The sequence below is a fragment of the Microtus pennsylvanicus genome, chromosome 6, assembly GCF_037038515.1.
Source record: "Microtus pennsylvanicus isolate mMicPen1 chromosome 6, mMicPen1.hap1, whole genome shotgun sequence".
Taxonomy (NCBI): Eukaryota; Metazoa; Chordata; class Mammalia; order Rodentia; family Cricetidae; genus Microtus; species Microtus pennsylvanicus.
Genome location: NC_134584.1, coordinates 17,237,827 through 17,261,141, shown reverse-complemented (window position 1 = coordinate 17,261,141; position 23,315 = coordinate 17,237,827). Strand labels below are relative to the sequence as shown.

The window sequence follows — 23,315 nt, the reverse complement described above, 5'->3', positions numbered from 1 at the left end:
GCATAAGTCATATTAAAAATTATGTGGTTTTAAAAGTAATGATATCTTACTTATTACAAAGAAGGTATGTTTTAGCATTGTCTTTGGTTTAATAATATATTGAATGTTTAGTTTAGCATAGAGTACTTTAGATATTCTAAAAATAAAAATGCAATGGCAGATTTTTAAAGTGATAGACATATTAATTCTCTTACTTGAATATTATACAAGGTGTAAATGTATTGAAACCTCATATTGCACTGATAAGTATAAACATTATGTCAGTTAAGACAATAAAATTTTAAGTAATGGGAGATCATGGCAGAGTAACTGAATATAATTTTTTCAGCTTGTAACATGAAAGTTTCTGTCTTTTGTATTACATTAGAGCACTTTTATAGGAATATATTCATTAGTTCTCTGAGAATTTCACTTACTGTATTTTAAGCATACTCAGTCCCATTTCTCCTACTATCACCCTCCCTATCATCTCATACATTTCAGTATCTTTTTTTTCAAAAATATTTTAATATTTACGTTCTAAATAGCCCCCAAACTTAGGGTATACATGATAGAGGCTGAATGAAGAACTACTTAAAGTAAAATTGCATATTTCAATCCTTATTTCTATCTCTAAAAGCTACTGCATTATAATTCAGTTAAGATTTTAAAAGATGTTTAAATAATAATGAAATTTTTTCACATGTGGATAATATGGTTTATATAGATGAATCGAGATATGAGACACATGCAGTTGTAATTTAATTATTTTGTCAGATAACAATGTTGGTGTGAGAACATTAGTTTATAAAAAAGGGGTAATTGCTCTCTCTGACAAGGAAGCATTAGATTTTTACTCTAACTGAATGTACTGTGGCTTTCTTCCACTTCCAGCATTTTGAACAGATAAAAACGATTGGGACCCCATCAAACTCAGAAATGTACTTAGAGGTTTCAGATGAAGGCAGTATGTAACCAGAATCTTTTATTTTGTCTTGTCTAAAAAAATCATTTTGATTTTGATTAAAACTGAAGGTTAAGATGAATGTTGAATAACTTTGTATCACTAAGACTCTGGTGATATATAGATACATAATTATCAAATAGCTATTTACATAGTGGGATATCATGATAGGCTACTTGAGAAAAACTATCAATAATAAAGCTACATTTTCACAGAGCACTAGGTTGTCCAGGAATCTCTCAATAATTGAAAGTGTATGCAGATCCTTACCTCATTGTGAGATAGATCCGACAAGTAAGAGCTTTCCATTTTTTTTAGTCTATACTTTTGTAATTTTCACCTTTCTTCACAGAACTCAAAGATATTTCCTAACAGACCATTGCAATTGACTTTAGTGTCAATGCTTTCTTTACATCACATTAAATTAGGACGTCAAGTAATATCTTTTTCCATTAATCGAATATGTATGGCAAGAAAATAAAATTTTTGTAGTCATTCCATCTTAGAGTAAATAAACCCTGTCTTTATTTGAAACATCTAATTACAATATTATCCTATACACATTTTTCTTTTAATTTAGATTTAACAGAATTTTCTTTTATAACGTATTCTCTTATATTTTATGTAGTTAAGTTGTTCCCCATGTAATCCCTTTTTACCCTTCTGTATTGATCAGTGAGAAAATTCTGTCACAATCTATTCAAGTTTCTTACTTATGGGCCAGTCATTATACTACTATACCTGTTGCATGTGCATCATCAGTCTATTGCCCTTTATTTTGTAGATATACTTTTATCAGTATTATTTAAGCTGGATATTTTATACTATCTGTATTCTCAATAGATGAGTCTACTTCTCTGCTTTTTCAATTCCCCAGTGAACTTAGCACCCACATTAACTAAGCACAAATTTCAGTAATGGAATACTCTGCTGTGTTCAAACTTTCTAATGCAGAGCTTTGGTTTAAGATAAAGATCTCCTCCCTTTTATTTAAATGTAATGAACAGACTTAATTTATAACCTTTTCCTAATACTTCCAATTTAAAAGTCATTGTGTTGAACTTTTTCTCTTCTTTCTAGTTCTTGACAACATAAAAGCAATTAGAGTTATCACTGCCTGGGGAAGGGATATATATATATTAAAGTGGTCAAGGGCTGGTGAGCTAAATCCCTTTTCATTACCCATCAGGACTGTATTTCTGAAGTGTGCTTTAGCAAAGTATTACCAGTTCACAGTGGAGTCAAAGAAATCATGAGAAAAGATCTCATATGGTGCATGAAATTATAGCCCATTCAGAAACAAAAATGGGGAATAATGAGGTTAGTTTGGCTACCGTGCTAAAATTCTGGAAGCATTTGAAGACATGAAAAGAAAAATGTGCTAATATGTACCATATTATATAACAAATATAACAAATGTATTCCAAAATGGGAAAGAGTTTTGTTAATGTGATATATATCTAATGCTGAAAGGCCCATGTAGTTGCCTCACAACATGTCTCAGAAGGTCTAAGCTTCATTCACAGCAAAACTAATATTTTAGTACAAGTAGTTATATTGCTTCCACTTTCGGAATCTAACTCTTATCATTTGAATCCCTTGTTTTTGTAGCTTTTATCCTTAATTTTATTGATTTTTATTGAGCTGTACATTTTCCTCTGCTCCCTTCTTTGCCTCTCCCCTACCCTTCAACCTCTCCCAAGGTCCCCATGCTCCCAATTTACTCAGGAGATCTTATCTTTTTCTACTTCCCATGTAGATTAGATCCATGTATGTTTCAGAGTACTCATTGCTGCCTAGGTTCTCTAGGATTGTGAATCGTGGGCTGCTTTTCTTTGCTTTATGTTTACAACCTAAATGCCCCGCGACTTCAGAATGGATGAGGAAAATGTGATACATATACACAATGGAGTACTTCACAGTAGAAAAAAAAATAATGGCATCTTGAATTTTGCAGACAAATGGATGGAGCTAGAAAACATCATTTTGAGTGAGGTAATCCAGACCCACAAAGACAATTATCACATGTACTCACTCATAAAGGGTTTTTTTATTCTTATTTTTTCCATTTGAAAGAAAGTTTAATATTTCTAATGGATATTGTATTTAGTTTAATCTTATTTTATAAGTATAACTCATCATAATCTCTTAATTTTATTTCAGTTGATAAATATTGTATGTTTTTGCAAGTTAAATTTTATTGCAGACCTACGCTAGAATTTTTCAAGCAGTTTTCTAAGTATATGTTATGCTCTCTTGTTTCACCAATCCTCACGGTATTTCAAACAAATTCTCCCTCTCAGTGTCTGTTGCAGTGCTCTGTGACCTGAGGTTCTGATGGTTACACCTGTAACTGTTTTGGATCAGCACAATGCATATTGTCACAAGAAAGCATGCTTATCCAATAAATACTCTGTATATTGTGAGTGTTCAGACACTGGTCACCCCATCATGTATATCTCTCTCCTTGATATATTATCTTTTCTGATAGACAATATTGAAATTAAACCAAGTGTTAATACTCCAATTGCTTCTGATTTCCCTAGTAAAAGAAAGTTATATATTTTTTATGTTGGGTTAAAAATGGACAATTACATTCAGGAAAGATGACATGATCTCAAATACAGATTAGTTATAAAACTAAGATTAGTTAAACTGTAGCTTCAAAGGATCACAAAGGAAGTCAAAATCCCTTTCCAACAAAATTGTGATTTATCAGAATGGGAAAAGCATATTGCTGATTATCAAATAACTGTGATGATCTGGCAAAGAGACACAGTCACACACTATTCCATTAAACAGAAGCCTAGAGGAGAGCAGAATGACTCTGAATTCTATGATGGGGGAGAAATTGAAGATGAAGTTGAAGAGGATAGAAGCAGAGCTAGCTGTGGTTGTTTCATGAATTTGAAATGCAGACACCTAATATACATATCTGAAAATCAAGGTCAGGCATCAGGTGAGGAGGAAATTATAGCAGATTATCCAAAGATCTTACATGGTGAGTTAACAGATACTAAGTGACTAGGAATTGTGTTCTTTATAAGTTGTCCTGGGTTCAGGTATAAGGCTTATCAACCATCTGTAATTCTATCACTAAAGGTCTGAGGTCCTCTTCTGACTTCTCCAGGCATCTACACTCATGTGCAGGCACACGCAGGCACACACACACACACACACACACACACACACACACACACACATTGACACACATAAGTTAACATAATATTAAAATAAAAGATGTTAGACAAGTAATGAAAGATGTTATTCTGGACAACAGATTTTCAATGCAGAAGGTTAGTCATTTATTTACCAACAACAGTAACAACAAAACCATTCCATCTTAGATTTGATAGTTATGAAAATGCCAATTCTTGATTTAAAATCTTAAGAGGACAGAGTGACTCACTTGTCATGGTTAATACAGCTTCAACACTAAATGGAAACCAGTTCTAATTTACATAAAAACCCCAGGATCTGTCATGTTGTACTGAGCTGCTGCACAAGTTGAAGCAGAAAAGCCCAGATCACAGGGCAACTGTTTACAGTACACTTTGTAGTTGTTTTTACTCTTTACTCTTTGTTCTTTTTGGTCTTTGGGGACTTGGCACTCAGTTCCCAAATAGTCTGATTAGACTTATTACTTATAAATGCCTGGCCTAAGCTTGCTTTTGTTTGTTCTTTCTTTCTTTCTTTCTTTCTTTCTTTCTTTCTTTCTTTCTTTCTTTCTTTCTTTCTTTCTTTTTCTCTTTTTTTCTTCTCTCTCTCTCTCTCTCTCTCTCTCTCTCTCTCTCTCTCTCTCTTTCCCTCTCTCTCTCTATTTTTTTCCTGTTTTTGAGTTTTTGAGACAGAGTTTCTCTGTAGCTTTGGAACCTATTCTGGAACTAGTTTTTGTAGACCAGGCTGGTCTCAAACTCACAGAGATGGCATGACTTTGCCTCTTGGGTGTTGGGATTAAAGGAGTGAGCCATCATGGCTAGGCTCTATCTGGCTTTTCTTAATTTAAATTATTGCAACTACTTTTGCCTCTGGGCTTACCTTAATATGTTTCTGTATATCTTTTTTTTTTCCTTCTTATTCTGTGTCTGGCTGTGTGACTTGATGGCTTGCCACTTATTTCTAGCACCTTGGTCTTTTTTAGCCCAGATTTCTCCTCCTATTTATTTCTCTGCCTGCCAGCCCTGTCTATCCTTTCTCTTGCCTTGCTACTGGCCATTCAGCTCAGTTATATCTTTCTGTTTGATGTAAAGAAAAGCAACAAATTACCAATGAGAATAAGTGTAATATTTAGAATGTAATAAGGGTTTTTTTGGTGTGACACACTAGTAAGAATAGATTCTTTTCTACAGTTCACAAATATCCTAGTCAAAAGAAACTGACTAGATTCCAGTACCGGCATAGCTTTCAATCATTGAATGGGCCTTAAGTCTACTTAAACACTGACCTGTGGGTGCTATTATGCACTCACCTGTGGATGATATTATAAATATCCTTAATCTATTGCACCACAAAACATTTAGAAACAATTGACAATTTAAGAGGTATAAAATATTGTTTTTTTCTGATTCCCTGATGAGACAGATCACATGACAATGTAATCTCACCCAATAGAACCTATTTCTTGCTGCATGCATTTACATAAATTAAAGTTTATGATTTCCATTTGCTTTAGAAGTTGTTTTCCTCATGACTATTTTTGGTTTTGCACAAAAATAATGCTGACTTCTTAAATGGAACTTAGAAGTGTTTCTTCGTTTTCAAATTAATAGGATAATCTTGATGTAAAGACAAAAAATTAGGGCAATGAACCTGCCTACTCCTACATGTTCAGTTGACTTTGTACTTTTTTTTTCTAAAATTAAACACTTAATAAATTAAAAAAAAATAATATGAGAAGAAATGATTTCAGTTACTCTATGAAGAGCTACTGGAAATCACCAATGAACATATTCATGTTTCTGGATTCAGATGATTTTAGCTAAGAAACTTTTTAGTTAATGCTTCAAATTCATTACTAGTTGTAGATGTATTGGTGGCAGTGGTGATGATGTTGTCAGTGGTGAAGCTTGTGGTAGGTTACATGCATTAGAAATTCATCAAGTAACCTTTTTAGAATTTTTAATTTTTTTTTTGGAATGCAGGGTGAAACATTAATGCCCCACTGGTAGCTATTGTAAGCTTCCTCGTTTTCATCTTTAATTTCTTTCTTTCTTTCTTTCTTTCTTTCTTTCTTTCTTTCTTTCTTTCTTTCTTTCTTTCTTTCTTTCTTTCTTTATTGAGAAAAGGAGAAAAAACAAGTTTCCACCTTTTCTCAGCCTCCCATTTCCCTCCCCCTCCTCCCACCCTTCTCCCCCTCCCCCCACTCCTCTCCCCCTCCCTCTCCAGTCCAAAGAGCAGTCAGGGTTCCCTGCCCTGTGGTAAGTCCTAGGTCCTCCCCCCTCCGTCCATATCTAGGAAGGTGAACATCCAAACTGGCTAGGCTCCCATCAAGCAAGCACATTAAGTAGGATCAAAACCCCGTGCCATTGTCCTTGGCGTCTCATCAGCCCTCATTGTTCGCCATGTTGAGAGAGTCCAGTTTTATCCCATGCTTTTTCAGTCACAGTCCAGCTGGCCTTGGTGAGCTCCCAATAGATCAGCTCCACTGTCTCAGTGGGTGGGTGCACCCCTCGTGGTCCCGACTTCTTTGCTCATGTTCTCCCTCCTTCTCCTCCTCATTGGGACCTTGGGAGCTCAGTTCAGTGCTCCAGTGTGGGTCTCTGTCTCTATCTCCATCCATCACCAGATGAAGGTTCTATGATGATATGCAAGATATTCGTCAGTATTGCTATAGGCTAGGGTCATTTCAGGTTCCCTTTCCTCAGCTGCCCAAGGAACTAACTGGGGACCTCGGCTTGGGCACCTAGGAGCCACTCCAGGTTCAAGTCTCTTGCCAACCCTAAGGTGGCTCCCTTAACTAGGAATTGTGCTTCCGTGCTCCCCTATCCAACCTTCCTTTATCCCAATCCTCCTTTTTCCCCAAGTTCCCCCCATCCTCCCCTTCTCCCTTTTCTCTCCCCATCTCCCCTTACTCCCATCCCACCCCACCCCCAAGATCCCAATTTTCTCCCCAGCAACTTTGTCTACTTCCCATAGCCAAGAGGATAATTATATGTTTTTCCTTTGGTTCACCTTCTTACTTAGCTTCCTTAGGATCACCAGGATTTTCTCCCTCTTACTTTTTGTTAGTGCGGTTGAGGTATGAGAATTTCTATTTTTTATTTCTGGCTTATATCTCATTTTCAGTCCTCACAACCCTTCCTCCTCACTCTTGGATCTCTCTCTAGATTCATTACATTTTTATGTGTAACCAGTTTAGTTTTACCAGTATCATGTGTCTCACCTTTAGATGGTAATTATCCATTGAAGCAAGGTGTGGTTACCATTGGGAGAACAAAAGTGAAGGCAGTTTTCCACTTGCTTTAATCTATTATCAAAAAAAATAGTTTCTCAGTTATGGCTAGAGCTATCTAAGTCTCTCATGTCTCCATGTCTGATTATTGTAGACCATTCTTATCCAAGCCCTTACCGGCATCTGTAGGTACTGTGAATCCAGGATTGGTTGAAGTGGTTATGTACTGCCCTGAAAATGGTTATTTCACTATCCTTTTTCCTATATTCTGACTCCTAATTTTTCCAACTCTCTCTGACATAATGTTTACTATGCCCAGGTGATAATGGTATACTTGTCTTGTTTGGGACTGAGCACTTAACTTGCTCTTTCTCAACACCAATTGAGTACAACCATAAGCCTTTCTCAGGCACCACATTTCACTGGAATGAGCGGTTTCTATGACTAAGGCTGAGAATAGTAATTGATTATGACTTTTTTGTATATGCAGAATGTGATTAGAAAATACGTCAATTTGGAGAAATGATACAATTCAGCTGCTTCCTCTGGGTGTCCTCCCTGTTATAGGCTTTTAATGGAGTTTGCAGTGCCAGGTGTGGATGCTGTCCTGTGGAGACTCAGATTTAGGAGAAATTCAGCTTCTTCCATAATAGGCACACTCCTATTTCACAACAGACACATATTATATGGCTGGTTAGTATTCTACTTAGAGAGATTTGTAACTGGATGATATGTTTGGTGCCTTTTCTTCTCTAGGAAACTGTATGTTATCTTAAGCTCCACAAAACCTGAACAGTGAGGAGTACTCATGGATGCTGGATGTGAAATGTCTTGCTTGATTACAATCTCATTTTTCTATATGATACCAACAGCATGTGTCTTCAACAATAGGTTCTCATTGTCTGTGTTCGGGTGGGAAACCAATAGAAATGACAGGAACCTAAGCTGAGCAGCATCTATGGTCTATATGGTCCACAAGTCAAAAGAAAGCTTCTTTCCCTCCTTGAAAAAAAATGCCTTCTAGATGAAGCTGTTGTTAGCCTTTCAGAGTATCTTCATTCCAAACCTTATCTTTAATAAAGTATATATTGTTTGCTTATCATTATTAATTTGATTATTTAAATGTTATTTAAATGACTATAGGAACACCAACTCAATTTTTATATCAGTAAAGCATCAGTTCTCTTTTAGTATTATTTCCAAATCATTAGCAATGATAGTTATAGGGTGAAGATGTTTTACGCTTTGGATAAACAGTCAAAACTGAAGTCATCACACAACCTACATCACTATGTGTATGGACTTCCATTATTCAGCTGGCCTGCTGATTTGTTTTTAGTTGTGAACAAATTTACAGATAAAATTAGAAATATTTGATAAATTTCTAAATAAATTTCATAATTTTTATTGCTATTGCTTATGTATTTTAGTAAGTAAATTATTCATAAATTTATAGCCTATGTTTTCTGGTATCGTTTTTTCCTTTTCCTTGTTAAGTTTAAAGCAGATACTCTTTCAAACATGCATATATAAATACATATACATATATTAATATCAATGCATATTTGAACTTCACACGAAGGGGAAGTGAAAGTAAAGTGGGATTAAATTTATTATTGACTAATTCAAAACTTATTCCATATAAAATTTCCTATTATTTTTCTCTTTAGTTTTGTACAAATAATGAAGTAATTTATATTCTAGTACTCAAATTATTTTATATATACTGTCACATTGAAAAAAACCTAATAAAATACTTTAAAAGATTAAGAGAGACCCGTGAGTTTATTCTATGCAATGTCATTTGACGAAGTTGATGAGATACTACTAGTCATTGTTTTCTTATGAAATATGTACTCCATAAAAGCTATTGTAAGTGACTTTAATATGAAATCTTTTCCAGAACACTATCAGCTGTATGTTCCTGAGTCTGCTCAAGTTGGTTCAGCTGTTGGAAAAATAAAGGCAAATGATGCAGACACAGGCTCAAATGCAGATATGACTTATTCTATCACTAATGGAGATGGGATTGGGATATTCTCTATCTCCACAGACAAAGACACCAGGGAAGGAATACTCTCCTTAAAGAAGGTAAGCAAACAAAAAATAGTGTTGATTCAAATTATACATCAATATTTCAAACAATCAAAATTTGCCAGAAATATGAATAACCCTGTTTTCTAGTGACTAAAAGGAAAGGTGTTTAGGTAAGATTATATAAGAAGGGGCAGAATTATTGAAAGAGACATAAAATCAGTGGCTTGCTGTGAGAATGCATCTTCTAGTCATGTCAGAAGCTCATACATATGGTCTGACCAACGTGAATGCCTAAACAGGAGCTGAGCAATGCCAACATCAATATCCATGCTTAAGTTAATGGGAGAAAGCACGTGATTCCTTACTTAACCTTATGAAAAAAAAATCTACAGGCAACTAAGGCATGCAGAAAAGTGGAAATAGTCTTCCTCAGGGAAGAACACAGCAATTGATTATCAAATACCAAATGTTCGATGTTGAGAACATTCATAGAAGTAACATTATACTGATTAAGTACATTATACTTAGGAATATATTTGTGTATAAATATAAATATATATACATATATATGCATATAATAACAATTAATGAAGAAATAAAGAAGCCATGAATTTACAAGAGAGTGAGTAGGGGTATATAGGAGAGCTTGACAGAAGAAAGGAGAAATTTTGGAGTTATAATCTCTTAGAGAATAAATGATAAAAATTTAAAGAAATATCTTAAATGATATTAAATCTTATTGCATAAACATGTTAATGTGTTTTCTGATCCAACTGCTAAGCAACAGAAAAATACCTGAGAACCTGAATCTCAAAAAGCAGATATAAGTCTCAGCTTTCAACTGCTCTTGCCATTCTATGCTGTGATCTCTTCCTTGCTGGAGATCAGCCTTCTCTCCATGTTTATTAATACCTTATCTTTCGCTTATCCACGTTGCTCTCCTTGCATTCAGGTTCATTTGATTCTTCGGTTTTGCCCTTTGCCTCACCTTTATTCATATGTCCAGCATTTTTAGAATATAGCTCATTGAATTTTATCTGCTTTCATGTTATGAATTCCATTTCTTTTATTCTTTTTCTCTAAATGCATATAAAATGAATCCTGAAAGATTAAAATAACTGTTTTTCAAAATACTTACATTTGTGCAAAAGGATTTTAGATTTCGGCATGATAGATTTATAATGAATGCAAGTTTAGTTACTGCCATTAGCTTTATTATACTAATTTATATAGCATCCATAGACTACCAATACAACAGTCTTGTTTTACACTTATTAAGAAGTACAAATAATTTTATAGCAATAGAGCCTTTAGATTAGGTTTGTGAAATCATTTATTACTCACATGCTTTTTTTATTTTTTAAATTTCTTAACTACAAAACAGCCTTGTTATATGAATTTAACTATTACATCCTGTTCTTAAGATCAAAACACACTCAATTTTATAATTCAATAAGAACACAGACAATTACCATAGAAAGATTCCAAACCTTTAAATAGGTTCAGATTTCCTCTTGGAAAGATGGCAAGTTCAGACTCCTTGTGTCTGATCTAATGCGTATTTTGAAGATAAACAACAATGGCATTGGGTATTTGCCATTTCAGCAATCACTGCAGGAAGAAAATAAATGCCCAGAAGTGAGTTGAGATAAAATGTATTCTAAGCTAAAGATGTTGAAGTGAATCTATCCATCTGACTGCTTATCTGACAATATATGTCACAGATACATTTTTTATCTGAAAAGTATACTATCTCATCTATCCTTCTCCTAATGATTTATATTGATGTAACATGAATAGTGAGTTGCTGTCTTGAAAGAACAGAAATAAAAAAAATTGTGAAAAAAATTAGGGAAGCATGTCACCTTGTTTGTTAAGCTATATAATAATGTAAGAAAGCTAATAAAGCAAGAGAATATTAGCATAATGGTATGTGGTAATTTTAAGGAGAAATGTCCCCATACAGAAGGACCAAAGCTCAATATGGAATAAGCACAAGCGATAATTCAAGAGGATTAATTTTAAGAGACGTATTGGAGGAAAAGACTGTCTTGAAAAGAATCAGTAGAATAGAAGAATATGGTATTTTATGATATAGTGCATCAGACAGCCTCCATTGAGAAAAATGAAGGGAAGGGATTAAGTATTGTTACTGATACATTTACAATCTAGTTACAGCATTCTTGTATTGAGGTCACCTCAGTACTGAACCTTATTAAGTTCATACAATTTAAGACACTATTAGATTTTCAGGGGAAAAAAAGCTTACAGGGGCCAGTTTTTCTGTACCAGTAAAGTACAAAAACTTTTAATGACATTGAGGACAATGAAGAACTCTTACCATCTGCATGATCATAGCTAATTTTCCACAATAAGAAACAGATGAGCCGGGCGGTGGTAGCACACTCCTTTAATCTCAGCACTTGGGAGGCAGAGATAGGCGGATTTCTGTGAGTTCGAGGTCAGCCTGGTCTACAAGAGCTAGTTCCAGGACAGGAACCAAAAGCTGTGGAGAAACCCTGTCTTGAAAAATCCAAAAAACAACAAAAGTATATGATCTACGATGTTCATAGCAGCATTGTTTGTGATAGCCAGAACCTGGAAACAACCTAGATGCCCTTCAATGGAAGAATGGATGAAGAAAGTACGGAATATATACATATTAGAGTACTACTCAGCAATAAAAAACAAGGATTTCCTGAATTTTGCATGCAAATGGATGGAAATAGAAAACACTATCCTGAGTGAGGTAAGCCAGACCCAAAAAGAGCAACATGGGATGTACTCACTCATATTTGGTTTCTAGCCATAAACCAAGGACATTGAGCCTATAATTAGTGATACTAGAGAAGCTAAATAAGGAGAACCCAAAGAAAAACATATAGGCATCCTCCTGAATATTAACCTTCAGCAGGTGATGAAAGGAGACAGAGACAGAGACCCACATTGGAGCACCGGACTGAAATCTCAAGGTCCAAATCAGGAGCAGAAGGAGAGAGAGCATGAGCAAGGAACTCAGGACCGCAAGGGGTGCACCCACACACTGAGACAATGGGGATGTTCTACTGGGAACTCACCAAGGCCAGCTGGCCTGGGTCTGGAAAAGCCTGGGATAAAACCGGACTCTCTGAACATAGCGGACAATGAGGACTACTGAGAACTCAAGAACAATGGCAATGGGTTTCTGATCCTACTGCACGTACTGGCTTTGTGGGAGCCTAGGCAGTTTGGATGCTCAACTTACTAGACCTGGATGGAGGTGGGGGTTCCTTGGACCTCCCACAAGACAGGGAACCCTGATTGCTTTTCGGGCTGGGGGGGGACTTAATATGGGGAGGGGGAGGGAAATGGGAGGCGGTGGCGGGGAAGAGACAGAAATCTTTAATAAATAAATAAATTTATAAAAAAAATAAAAAAAGAAGAAAAAAAAGAAACAGATGAATATATGTTTACACATTTGATTGATTTCATTTTATTTTCTATGAATAAAGTGGGTGTTTTGAAAGAATTATTTCTATTGGCTAAATGTAAGTGAGAGTATACTGAAAATAGTCTTGATAATTAGTTCTAATTGGCTCCAATTAGAAGTGTTAACTCACTTGGGTATACTTCCTCAGAGTTGAATTATTGTTAGCTCTTATAAAATTGTTATATCTTCAGATTAATATTATCAATTTTACAATTATTTATAAAGAACTGTAATTTGAAAATGAACTCTGTTCCTTAGTGTATTTTAACCTTCTGAAGATACTGGTTCAAGTGGCAAGACACGGATAAAGCAGTCCTTGAAAACTTGTTTCTCATTTAATCTGTAAGGCAGCTCACCTTAGTCAGCAGGGCAGAAAAGCCAATCTCCTCAGCGATCAAAGTCAGCGCTGCTCTGCAAATCAGCTGCAGACACAGCTGCTCATCCCAGTCCATATCATCGCTCCATCAGGAAATTGCCAGACTGAATTCACTGATGCATTGCATGGTACATTGTAAATACACTTTGATAAGTTTCATTCATAGCTTAATGGAGCCTGACTAGGAGGAAAGGTAAAAAAGATAAGGATGAATGTAAGTTCCATCCATTCCTCCGAAAAAGAAAAAAAAAATCCTCTGAAGCTTGAGAATGGACTTCTGTCTAGGAATCTCTCTTAGAACCTCTTCTTATGGTCACTATGTAAATAGGTACCTTTACAGAAGTTGTTCTAGTTATTATTGCTGTTAATCTATTTAGATTTACTTATTTTATTTATTTGTGTGACTGTTTTGCTTGAATGTAGTTATATATTGTACTTGTGTTTCTGGTGCCTGTAGAGGTGATTAAAAGAGCTAGGATCCCTTGGAAAAAGACTTATGTATGGTTTTAGAGTAGCAAATGAGATCTCAGCATCAAATCCATGTCTTTTGCAAAACAACTGCTCTTCACAATGACGACATTTCTCCAGCATCTGTCATTTTAAGTTTAAGATTCCAATTTTATTTGTTATTTTAATTCCTTTATCAACTACTATTTTATACCTATTTATCATTTTCTATCTTATTTTACTTTCTATATATCTATTAGCTGAAGACATAAGCTAGTGTTTTCTTTTAAATAATTCATGGCATTTTATTCATTCTTTGTCTTTACATAAATAAAAGACAAGTTCAACTTAATTTGTGCTTATTATTCATCAGACAAATATTTGGTATGAATGTACATTATCTATTTGAGCTTTACAACTGCTTCCTATGGAAACTTCTACACTATCATGAATTAATATTATCAATTAATCATCTGGGTCATGTTAGACTTATTGTTGTAGGTTACTGTGTATAGCTTTTTGTGTGCATATGAAGGCTTTAAAATACGAATTCGTACAATATGTTTTTATCACATTCCTACCCATCCTCTCTAATAATTTCCCCTGACTCTCAATACACCCAACTTTATAATCAAAGAAAACAGTTAAAAACAATAAAATCATAAACATTAACAAAATGAAATTAAAATCACACAAAAATATGTATAACATTTTGTGTTAGACAACGACTTCTAGACATAAAGCCTGTCCTGACGATGATTGGCACACTCACTGTTACTCCCCTGGAGAAACTGATTTTCCCTCTCTCATTAGATACAAATTTCACATAGCCTCTTTGTTATCTCTTGGATTTTTTTTCTCCCTGTTAAAATTTTGTTTGTCTTGACCATGTAAGCCTTCCATGTGCTTTCTCTGTTTCTGTGAGCTATATTTCCATCAGTCCTGTCATGTCTAGAAGGCACAGGTTCCTCAGAGTCATCCACCACCTCTGGCTTTTATAATCTTTTCATCTCTTTTTCTGTAAAGATCCCTGAATCTTCAAGAGGGCAGTATGAGTATGGTTAATACATTCAAGTAGTACTGAGAACTCCAATGTCTTTCACTGTAGAGTATCCAGTTATAAGTCTGTGTTCATTACCACCACTACAAAAGGAAGAGTCTCAAATACGGGTCAATCAGTAGAATATGTCCTTTGAAATCATTTTATTGCTATACTCCCCTAAAAGAACAATAGAGTAAGGTTTCCGCCTAGAGTCCATGTCCTATCTAGTCTCAGGTGTTTGGCCTGATTAATAGTGTCTCATATGCTTCCACTGAAGTGAGTCAACCTTAAATCTATTTTTAAATGGTTGGTTAGCACATAACATTTTTGTGCTAGTATATTGAAAGGCAGATTGCTGGTGTGAGTCAGAGTGTTTGTATCTAGTTGATACTAATAGCTACTTTTTTTTGTCTGGTATAACACATGGTACTTTCCAGCTTGTCAGCAGTGGTAAAGCTTCCAGTTGGCCACCAACTTTATTTCTCTGTATTCAACAACACACGTGACATCTCTAGTCAAAGGGCCTAATGGTCAGGTCGTGTAGCATAATCAATAACATTGGTAACAGTACGTCATGTTTAGGAGAAGAGGTCTATGGAATGCAATAGGCAAATAAATCGATATTTGTTCTGTTAGTACATAAACTCATTTTTGAAAATATTTATTACTATTTAATTTATATGTATATACAGGCTTCAAATAACACTGTGCACTATATGTGTGCAGTACCCATAAGAGGCACTGCAGAGAATTCTAAGAAAAAATTTGTTATATTTTTTATGATAATCATATTAGTATTATGCCAGACAATAGGTTTTTGGTGTTTAGTCAATTATACTTATTGAGATTCATGTGGTTATCCTTTTGCTTTTACTAGGAGAGTAAATACTATGCTGTTCTTTTCTACTTTTCCATGGAACTTTAATGCTTGCTGAACCACAAGGAAAAACAAATAAGACAAAGCAAGTATCTTTGAATACATGCACAAACACAAAGATTAATCACCTTTCTATGCTGTAATTCTAATACACTATTCATTTTGAACAATTGTTTGCTCTTCTACTTTTAAAAATTAAACAAGAATATTTGATTCTTGAAGGCTCTGTTATCTGGGAATTTATTTTGGTCTTCTAGAAACAATAAAAAGAAGAGTCAGGATTTTAATTTAATCAACCAAATCACTGCATTTTTAATATATTAGATAGAGGACTGCTATTGGACAAATTCTATTCTAGATGTTTAGATTTAGGTATTATCATAAGCATGAAATAACAATCATTGGAAATTTCATGAAATGTTTACTATAGTCTCAATCACATATAATAATTCATAGTATAACACTGTGAACTATTGGGAAACAGGTTTTCTGATAAGATATTGTGATTAGCTAAGCTCTATTCATTTATTAATACTGATAAATTTTGATATTTTTGGTTTCTTTATTTATGTCCTATATACAGATACCTTATAATTACACATCCAGTATATATGGACACATATACTTACATTCATATACATATAAAAATTGTGTCTAATTATGTATAAAATGGTTGAGATAAAATATATTTCCATTTGTTTTCCATGTAGAAATGAAAATAGTAAAACACCTAATTATTTTATTGATATTGGAATTATAAATAAGTGAATGTCCACTCTTCTGTTGAGCAAAATCAATAGCAAGAAAGCTCATACATGAATTCTATAGTCTCCATAGAATGCCTAATACCTGGGAAAACCACAAAAAAAATTACAAAGGAGGCTTAGAAGAAATTTTAGAGAGGGCCATTAGGTAAATTAATCCTATCTTTCCTATGTTTGTATACCATAATTTAAAATGTACACTTTTAAGAAAATTATTCATAATGATGATATTGTATACTACTTATAATTGAGCAGTTTTCCAGAATTAAAATCAAATATAATGTATGAAAATATGAATGAAGCAGAATAATTATCTACTCACTGTGAAATCCCGAGTCATATGAGAGAACAACATTTGAATTCTATAAAGGAAAATCTCTGATGAGTTTTTCTCCTGTTCCCTAGGAGACCAGTATCATTAGTCCTCCTGTATTCAATGAAAATTTAGTTAATAGGGCTTGTTGGCTAGATGTAGTTTCAGTATCTATATATTCTTCATGGTAATATACTTACGGACGAGTAACACACAAGGGTGATTGAAGGGACAGTAGAAGAGGTAAACGAGAAACTATTAAAATATTCTAAATATGTATAACTGGATGGAACTAGATTGATGTGATAGATGACAACTATCTAGATTAATATGAAGTAGATTAATATTAAAGAGCACAAGTGCTGCATTATATGTGAGAAAGAGCAATGATGTGTAAAGACAATTAGTGAGAAGAATAAGATAAAATTAAGAAACTAAAATCTTCTATGAAAATCACACTTAGCTCATTGATAATGAGGTGCTAAGTTAGAAAGTTGAGCAGTAACTAAAAAGAAGTAAGAGAAATCCAATTGCCCAAGGAAATTAAAATTGTCACTGGGTAAGCACTTCTTGCAGAGACCAAGGAGATAAAGAAATTTGCTCAAATAATCTTAGCTTCCTGGCTATATAATTATTTTAAATATAAAATTACAAAAATTTTTTTTTGTTTTGTTTTTCGAGACAGAGTTTCTCTGTGGCTTTGGAGCCTGTCCTGGAACTAGCTCTGTAGACCAGGCTGGTCTCGAACTCACAGAGATCCGCCTGCCTCTGCCTCCCGAGTGCTGGGATTAAAGGTGTGCGCCACCATCGCCCGGCATAAAAATTACAAAAATATTTGGTCATCTTGTAGTTATAATTGGAGAATTATTGACTCATTTTAGATTTACCTCTAAATACTAGAAAATATAATGGATGAGTTCTTTTATTACTTTATACAATATATGCACAGAGATCAATTTTTTAAAAAAATTTACTTTACATTGTCTCAGTGTGGGTGCACCCGTCGCGGTCCTGAGTTCCTTGCTCGTGCTCTCTCTCCTTCTGCTCCTGATTTGGACCTTGAGATTTATGTTCAGTGCTCCAATGTGGGTCTCTGTCTCTGTCTCCTTTCATCGCCTGCTGAAGGTTAATATTCAGGAGGATGCCTATGTGTTTTTCTTTGGGTTCTCCTTACTTAGCTTCTCTAGGATCACTAATTATAGGCTCAATGTCCTTGGTTTATGGCTAGAAACCAAATATGAGTGAGTACATCCCATGTTCGTTTTTTTGGCTCAGGCTTACCTCACTCAGGATAGTGTTTTCTATTTCCATCCATTTGCATGCAAAATTCAAGAATCCCTTGTTTTTTACTGCTGAGTAGTACTCTAATATGTATATATTCCATACTTTCTTCATCCATTCTTCCATTGAAGGGCATCTAGCCTCCCATCCTTCCTCTCATACCCTTTGCCTAACATCTCAGCCCACCAACTCTCCCATCCACTCTTCCCAACAGGTAAGGGCTACCATGCAGAGTCCAGAAAGTCTGACACATTAAGTTGGGGCAGTACCAAACATCTCCCCTCTGCATTAAGGGTGAGCATATAAACCCCCCATAGGGATTGGGGTCCAACAAGCTGTCTCATGTACCAGAGATAGATCGTGTTCCTATTTCCAGAAGCCTCTCAGATAGTCCAAGCTTCACCACTCTCTCTCACATGAGGAGGGCCTAATTCAGCCCCATGGAGACTCCACAGTTGTCCATCTAGTGCTTATTGTTTTCCATCAGCTTCATTAAGCTCTGTTGATTTAGCCATCATGATCTTGACCTCCCTTGCTCATATATTTCTCCCTCCGTTGCTTCAATTGGGTTCCCAGAGTTTGGCTGTTGCTGGCCTTCTCCTGCAATCAGATTGATGAGTACAGAAATACCATCATAGAGCCTTTATCCAGTAACCGATGGAACCAGGTGCAGGGACAAATTCTTTGTACTCATTCAACTATGTTATGCCATGGTGTTTATTTTTCCTGTTAGGTTTCCAACAATATGGCATCACACCTTTAAAGACACATTCACATCAATTATAGCTAGATTCCAGTTGGGAATTATCAGGTTTTCTGACCTCTAGCTCCTCATTTGAAGAGAGAAAAAAATGAGCAATTAATTATATGTCAGTATTAAGTGAATCAGTTTATCAGTTTATAGTAAACATTTGGGGTATATGCAGCTGTTGACAATCAGGTTTCCAAATTAATATGGAATTTGGCATGTTTCAGTTAAGTACCAAGTCAAATACAGATATACTGAAGGACTCAGTCACAGATATACTGAAGGACTCAGTCACTTTCCATAAACTAAAACATATTTCAGATACATGAAATATGAATATGAGTGATGTAATATCGTTTTTCTTGAGGAAAACTGCATTGATAAGATGTATTGTCAAAGCATAGGGGTACTGAAGTAGCATGCATTTGTCTTTGAATTGTTTTGATTTCCTTTTATTAAGGAAGGCTATCTTTTCAGAAGTGGGAGAGTGTCAGGAAAATTTGCTGAAGAGATTATGTTTAAACATCTTTGGAGCAGTATCAGTCATATTCCCTGAATGGACTATAAGCAAATGCTTTATATCTGGTAATCTTCAAATATGAAGCTCACAGGCAAATAATTTTATGTATCATCTTGCCATTAGAATATATTTATTTCCTATGGTGGAAAGGGAGGTAAAAACAAGATAATCCTTTAAATAGTTAAATTCAGTCATACTTATTTATGCTTCTTGGAGAACTAGAAATATTTTTGCATTCACACAGAGATATACACAGTAATATACAAAAATTTAAAAATGTGGTATATTGTCTTTGTAAATCCATTATCTTCTGGAAAACTACTTGTCAGCTGAACCAAAATGGCATGTCAGAGTACTGATTACAATTAGACTCAGAGTTGGGGAAGATGAGAACGGTAAGCATGTTCATTCTAAAATATACACATAATAATGTTTGTAAGGCAGATATTGAATTGGGAGTGAGTGAAAAATTTTCACCAATTGTTCTAATGGCAATAGTTAAAGGAACATAGGTCAGAGCAAGCAAACAAATTTTACTTCTATTAGAATAGTCAAATATAAAGGGGTTGAATAAATAAAGCTAATAATAAATGAAGGAAGAGTACATCCCATGTTCCTCTAAAACCGGACTTGCTGAACATAGCGGACAATGAGGACTACTGAGAACTAAAGAACAATGGCAGTGGGTTTTTGATCCTACTGCACGTACTGGCTTTGTGGGAGCCTAGGCAGTTTTGATGCTCACCTTACTAGACCTGGATGGAGGTGGGTGGTCCTTGGACTTCCCACTGGGCAGGGAACCCTGATAGCTTTAAGGGCTGAAAGGGAGGGGAACTTGATTGCGGGAGGGGGAGGGAAGTGGGAGGAGGTGGCGGGGAAGAGACAGAAATCTTTAATAAATAAATAAACGGAAAAAAACAAAACAAAAAAATAAATGAAGGAAGAAGGGTAAAACAAGTTCTTTATTTTATTTATTATATTATGGCATTAATATTTGCTGTTGAAGAACTTTAGTTGGTATGAAAATTTGTACACTAGAAGCAGTTAAAACAACAAAAAATGAAACTTTTCAAATATTAAAAGACTTTCATCCTACAGAATTGAAGAATTTTAAAACATAATAGTTAAATCTATATAAGTGATAATGGAAGGAAAAGACCAAATAAGACATGCCTATCATTATAGATACAAAACTGAATGAGGAAAAGAGGAAGTTGTAATCCTAGTCAACAATTAATTATGAATATGTGTATATTTATATGTAATCTTATAATAGCATCTCACACTTATGGGCACATATATTTGTGGTTGGTAAGGAAAATATCTTCTCATGAAGTTGTATGATTTAAATATATAGAAAATATTCTAGAATATACTTCATGGCTACCTCTATTATCCCATGAAGACTGTAGGATCCTTAAAAGCCTTCTTTGTTCTTTATACTAATACTAACACAGGAAAAATTTTCTTCAGTCTAAGACAAGCTACACACAATTAGCTTATTTTCACCTCACAGCAAGTTCAAACTAGACTGAATGTTTCTGTAAATGAATCATAAATCAGAAATCTTACAGGATGGGTGGTGGAGATGCGCCTCTTTAATCCCAGCACTGGGGAGGCAGCGACAGGACAATTTCTGAATTTGACGACAGTCTGGCCTACAAAATGAATTCTAGGACAGACTCCAAAAGCTACATAGAGAACTCCTGTGTGTGTGGAGAGAGAGAGAGAGAGAGAGAGAGAGAGAGAGAGAGAGAGAGAGAGAGAGAGAGAGAGAGAGAGAGAGAGAGAGAAACAAAGCAAAAAGCAACAACAAAAAGCCAAACAAACTTTACAGATATGCCCAAGGTCAGAGTTGCAGAAAGAAGCCTAAGGAATCATTTCAATTCTATGTTTGCCAAATCTGGCTGATGAGAAACATGTTTTGTAGTGTCTTAAAGCTTGTCTCACTGGGCACTGTGCCCCGCCTCTATCACAGTCTTACACCAGAATCCTTAAAACCTTGCATTGCTGTGGTATAGTTCGGGTCCTTATAATTTACCCGTGGAATGTGATATGACCAATGAGTTGTAATTCTTATATATTTTTTTCCTATTTCTTCTAGCCTCCTAGGGATAAAGTGTATTTAAGCTAGGTAAACAGAGAAGCAGAAGAGAATTTATAAAGGGAATTGAAACAAAGGAAAACTAAAAAGGATTAAAAATTTAGAATTAAATTATGAGACAGAAGAATAAACAGAACAATAAAGAACATGACCAGAGCAGCACATGTGTGAGTTTATTCCATACCCCTCAGATAAAAACAAAAAACCTTAAAGTAAGCAAACACTGTTCTAGAAGTTCTCAGAATATCTAGGCTTATAGCGAGATTTGTGTATGTGATAGTAATGTTTAACAATATTTAATCTCTCAACTTTAAGGATTACTATGATTTAATTTGGCATCCACTTGCACATCCAAGCCTACCTACCTTTTACATATGCTCTCTGTCTCTGTCTCTGTCTCTCTCTGTCTGTCTGTCTCTCTCTCTCTCTCTCTCTCTCTCTCTCTCTCTCTCTCTCTCTCTTTATAATTTGGTTGCTATTTTCTACTTCTGGTCCTCCAAAATTCTTGTCTGCCCGATGCATAGAAAACCCTAGCTAGAAACATTTATAAACCTCAGTGCTAAACAAAATCAGTACAAAGTCCCAAATCCTTCTATCTAAACCTAATAATGGTGAAATTCTGTGTATGTTTCATCCTATAGCAAGCAACTTTATCTGTGGACATATGAACTTAGAAAATAAACCATTTGTTGCCAAATGCGAGTGTTAGGAGAGGCAAAAAGATAGTTGGCACGCCTGACATCCTGACACAGAGAAAATGGAAGGCTAAGAAGTTTCTAGTCTAAAACAAGTTTAAAATCCAGCAAGGCACATTTCATTTGATTTCAAGTCCTGAGGATAATGCTTTGTGGTTCAAGTTTGTTTTCTAAGCCTACTGCTCTGCAGCCCACTGTCTCAACTCAGTGCTAACATCGTCTAAAATCTGTTTGCCTTGGAAGGGATCTTTATTAACCATAGCAGCAAAGCTGAGATTTTCGAACAAAATCCTGGGCATCTCTAGCTAGTTGTTGAATTTCAGTGAGATTGGAATGCCTAGACATCAAGTGGTGGTTTACATCCCAACAGTGCCTGAGCATTCATGTAACCTAAAAAAGGCAGGAAGCACAGTTTCTATTAAGATCCCTAGAATGAGTAGGGAATCCTTTTACTTAATAGGTGCCTGTGGTTTTCTTTCCAATGTGTGTGTGTGTGTGTGTGTGTGTGTGTGTGTGTGTGTGCTTGCGTTTGCATGCCAAGGTGTGTGTTTGGATGTCAGAGGACATGTTTTTGGAGTTAGTTGATGCTTTTTACCTTGTTGGTCACTAGAATCAAAAGGAGGCCATCAGGGCATGGCAGCAGCAACATTTTTTAAGGCAGAGTGCCCCAAAGTCTCCATCCCTTTACACACTCTCCAGTTCTGAGGTTTTAAATTGGGAGGAGAAGGAAGGGAAGACTAAAGTAGGGAACATATTGAGTAATAACGACCAGATTATTTTTGAAACATATGCATGCCCCCACATATGATAAAGACACCTTTTACTTATGTCACTGTACATGTAGAAATTCTACGGTACCCCACAAGAAGCTTCATTCCTTCCTAGTAACATTCCTATTAAAAGATACTATATACATTATTAGACAGGGAATTTATCATCAATCTTACCTAGCAATGAACCCTGCTACATACCTGCAACAGAGATACCGAACCTGCCTCCAAAATATTCTGAAACATATCCCCAAATGTTATGGGCTTAAAAAAAAAACACATTGTGGTTGGATCTGAGGACACTCCATTAAAGAAAACCATATCTGTTAAGTTAAATGAGGCCAACAACTTAAGGTCATGAACCATAGGGGAAAAGCTATTATTGCTATACTGCTAAATGAATATACCAAAAGAATGGCCTCTGTTAACATAACATAATGGCCTATGTTAATATAATATATGCTATACTCATAGATCAGTACCTTAATAACCACTCATCAGAAAAGATGCTTCTTCAAGTAGATGGTTTTTAGTGCAG

General features: G+C 35.2%; 1 protein-coding gene across 4 annotated transcripts in view; it reads left to right on the top strand.

Moving 5' to 3' along the window:
* Cdh18 (cadherin 18) overlaps positions 1 to 23,315 on the top strand; it is a 739,086-nt gene that overhangs the window by 657,730 nt on the left and 58,041 nt on the right. For all 4 annotated transcript variants that reach the window (XM_075975833.1, XM_075975835.1, XM_075975834.1 and 1 more), the window contains one exon: positions 9,238 to 9,425. In XM_075975833.1, the coding sequence (XP_075831948.1) occupies positions 9,238 to 9,425 (188 nt within the window). The remainder of the gene's footprint in view (positions 1 to 9,237; positions 9,426 to 23,315) is intronic.